Here is a 3,889-nt window from a genome sequence, read left to right on the forward strand (position 1 = left end):
TCTCAGGTTTGATCAACTAAATGGGAGCTGGCAAGAGAGAAAAAAAATTAACATCTGTCTATTTATCTTGTTATTGTTAATTTGTTATGCTATTTTGCATGTAATGTTTTTGATAAACGAAATGAAGACAACATGTAGTATTCAATACTCATCTTCCTTTATTGAATCATTAATTTTTAGGAAAAATACTTTTATTAGAAATTTAGATTTTTTCTGCACAAAAGACGTATAATGTTTACTGAAAGCTTACCATTTCGCGAGGGTACATAAATTTTATCGTATTGGATTTAATTCAGAATTTCAATGTCAACTCAATGCAGAAAAAATGTTAATTGATATAAGACAAAATCAGGAATATTTTGTCAAATGCAGTAGAGTTGATTAACAAAACTAACTTGCTTCTGATTTTTTAAGTGTTAAAAAACTCAGTTCTGTATCTAATAAGGTAATCATGAATAAGCAATAAAAACTTTCATTTGTTTTTCAATTGTTTAAAAGATGTGTGTTTATCAGAATAATAATATTCATTTTCTAATTTGCATATGGAATAAATATTTTGTTTCAAAGATTAAGGTGAGATTAAAAAGTTCCAGTTCTCATTAGATATTTTTAGAAACATTTTTGTATAAGTGGCATTTCAATAAAACACTTGAAATAGACAGATAAATTTTAAATTTTGAAAGAAAAAAAATCATTCAGCAGCAATCTGTAGATGTAGGTGTTGATGAGAAACTGGCCTAAAAATGTCATACTTAGAAAATTGTATGGGTTTGTGATGATACTTGTACAACTATAAAAGTATTTTAAAATTAATTTTTTTAAATAAAAGTGCTTTTTTATACTTTGTATGGGAATATAATTTTAACTGTTTGTATTTTTCAAATAAATAGTAAGCCACTTTGTGAGTACAATTAATGTGCTTTTTTTAATATCCATTTTAATTAGAAAAACAATTTTATAGACAAATAATAGTGGCAAAAAAATTTATATATATTGAAGTATTTTTCACAGACATAGTCACATAGTTCTAATTAAACTGAACTGTGTGTTTCTTTGTTTATGTTTAGTGTGTTTCCTAAATGGTGCAAAACATTAAATTGTGTTAATATTTAAAAGTGAGAGTAACCTAAGGCAGAATGATCATAGAAGATTTCTGTAGTTTGCCTGTCACTCAAAATTAGGACTGTTTATTATTAATTGTAATTATTACTATTGAATTTTAACAATTTATTTGGCAGGAGTTATCACATAATGGATAAAGTATGGCTCTCAGATGTTTCTGCTACAATTAAAATTGTAACACTGATTATGCAGTATTATATCTGTATTTTTTTATATTATTATCTGTTTAGATTACATCATCTTATATTGCACAAAAATATTTTATTACATGTTTTTTTTGTCATTTGAATTAAGGCATTATTTTAGTACATTGGGTCCCCGTTATACATTGCATCGCTCTGCATTGTTTCATTATTAGAGCATCCACCAATTACTACCCATGTATCAAACAATGTTGCCATGCTTTGTTACCAGAGTGTTCTAACGTCGTCAACTACTTTTCCAGGTTTAATGTTTACTAATTACTACCATTAGTTCCGAAACAATGTCGACTTGTTTCATTACTAGAGTGTTAACCCTCTTTGCCCAGGCATCCTTTACTGTGCATGTCACGAGGGTTTTAGTGAATTACATTCAAAATTTAATTAAATATACTTCATGTTATACCAATTAGTATAGCATAAAGTTGTAGCTATTGATCCATATTTTAATAGTATATATGTTTTAAGTTATTCATTTTATAAGTTAAAATTTTAAAAATCCTGAATTTCCCCTAGTGAGAGAAATGTTTAATTTTTTCTCTAGTCATCCCCTCTTTAGTTTATTCACCACCCCTCCAATAAGTATGAAATTTAGCACAAATTGCTATGTAATCTCATCATTGTTCTGACAAAGCATAATTTTATTAGCCTTCAATCTTGTTTGGTTACAAGCTTTGTTCCCACAGGAAAGATGTCGTGTGGTCGGTCAATTTGACCAAGCCTATGTAGAGAGAGTTAATTAAAACATTGTTGGAGTGCTTTATCAGGTATAGTGTTCACCAATTACTATACAGTACTGTACATGTTACACCCTTTAAAATGTCATTCAAGAGTGGACCAAAATTTTTCAAGAACGCATTCCCCCATAATACGTGTAAAGAATTAACATTACATCCCACTTTCAAGGAACACACCATGACGTTTGACAGGGATCCCCTGTTCTGTGATCTTATTTTCAAATTTTACATGTACTTTATCCTTTGGTATAAACTACTTTTGTATGGTATCAGTTATTGCATAACTGATGGTTAGAAACTTTGGCATACAATCTGTGAGTCGCAGGTTCCAATCCCTTCACTGAATATGCTAGCCCTTTTGGCCATGGGAGTGTAATAATGTGGTGGTCAATCCCAGGAATTGGTGGTGGGTAGTGTTGAATAGCTGCCTTCCCTTTAGTCTATCATTTCTAAATTAAGAATAGTTAGCACAGATACTCTTCAAGTATCTTTGTGAGAAATATAACAAACAAAGAGTTATTGTCAAAGTATTTTTATGGACAAATTGTTTTTTATTTTACACTTAATTTTGAAAAGATATTTAATTTTTCTGTTTATTATAATAAATCTGTTTTAGATGTTTAATGAAACTGTTGTGTCTTCATTTATGTAGCTTATGCAGTCAATCACTGGATGTTCTGTTTCCCAAAATGTAGTTATAGCTGTATCTGGCATTGCTAAGGTTTTTGTAGGAGAAGTTGTTGAGGAAGGTAAGAAATATTTAAAACCCTAAGTATATATATATATATATTGTGTGTAGCTGTTAAGGCTACATATCTATCTATATCTTTATATATAAAGACAAAATATGTGTCTGTTTGCACCCTCATGGTCAATGAGATGTAGGGTGTTTAAGGGTGGGATCACCTCAAAATCTTTATTTGTTGTTACATGAAAAGCAAACTGCAGATCTTGTTTATGAAGAAGCTTTGTTATAATTTTAAAATTTTGAGCTAAAGCTTATGTTCAAATTATTACTTTGAAATATATGATTGCTGTTAAACTTACATTTGTTTTAATTAAGTTTAAACATTCCTTGTCGGGTATTTCGGCTTGTAACAAATAACGACCAGTTACTTAAGATCATGTGCTATTTCTTAATCATGTTGGTGATGATGATGTGGAAATTTACATTGGCAGTATTCTCCCCATGTTCTAATTATTGTTGTTATACAATGTCTATTACATAATCCCATGTTTTTGCAAGTGTTCTAGTTCTTATATTTCAGTAATGTTTGAGTTCAGCTTAATACAGTTTTATTCTTAGATGATTAATTCTGCTTATTCTACTTAACTGTTCTTTAAACATATGTGAGGGTAATTTTTAGTTTCCATGTTTGACATGGGATGTTGCACAGAATATATATATATATATATAATGTACAGTATTTTACTATTTTAACTTTAAAATTACCAACAGAGGTCCATGTAGATCCATTCACCTTTGTAAACACAATAATCTATATGTGAATCCATGACTTTGTTGGTTACAGAATACACACAAAAAAACATAAACAAATATTATGTGCTCCCCTCCCCATTTCTCTTGATATGTCCATTCCAGATTCACAATCAGAGGTGTGTAATACCATTAATATTGCAATTAATTTAAGTACTACTGAGATGCCCTATATATTTTACTTTAAAAATAAGTGAGTTCATCAAATTTTCTGATTAGTTTTTTACATTGGGTGTTATAAGAAGCAAAAATATAAAATTGTACAATATAGTACAGTCTATTCTGTTTTACCCCCCATTATGCCCCAAGTTGAAAAAAAAAGTGGCCTGGCT

At 29.4% G+C, this 3,889-nt stretch overlaps 1 protein-coding gene across 1 annotated transcript in view; it reads left to right on the forward strand.

The window, feature by feature from the left end:
* LOC106461312 (transcription initiation factor TFIID subunit 11-like) overlaps positions 1–3,889 on the forward strand; it is a 13,688-nt gene that overhangs the window by 4,357 nt on the left and 5,442 nt on the right. The window contains exon 3 of the mRNA XM_013921130.2: positions 2,712–2,808. Within this exon, the coding sequence (XP_013776584.1) occupies positions 2,712–2,808 (97 nt within the window). The remainder of the gene's footprint in view (positions 1–2,711; positions 2,809–3,889) is intronic.

This window comes from Limulus polyphemus, unplaced genomic scaffold (assembly GCF_000517525.1).
Source record: "Limulus polyphemus unplaced genomic scaffold, Limulus_polyphemus-2.1.2 Scaffold931, whole genome shotgun sequence".
Taxonomy (NCBI): domain Eukaryota; kingdom Metazoa; phylum Arthropoda; class Merostomata; order Xiphosura; family Limulidae; genus Limulus; species Limulus polyphemus.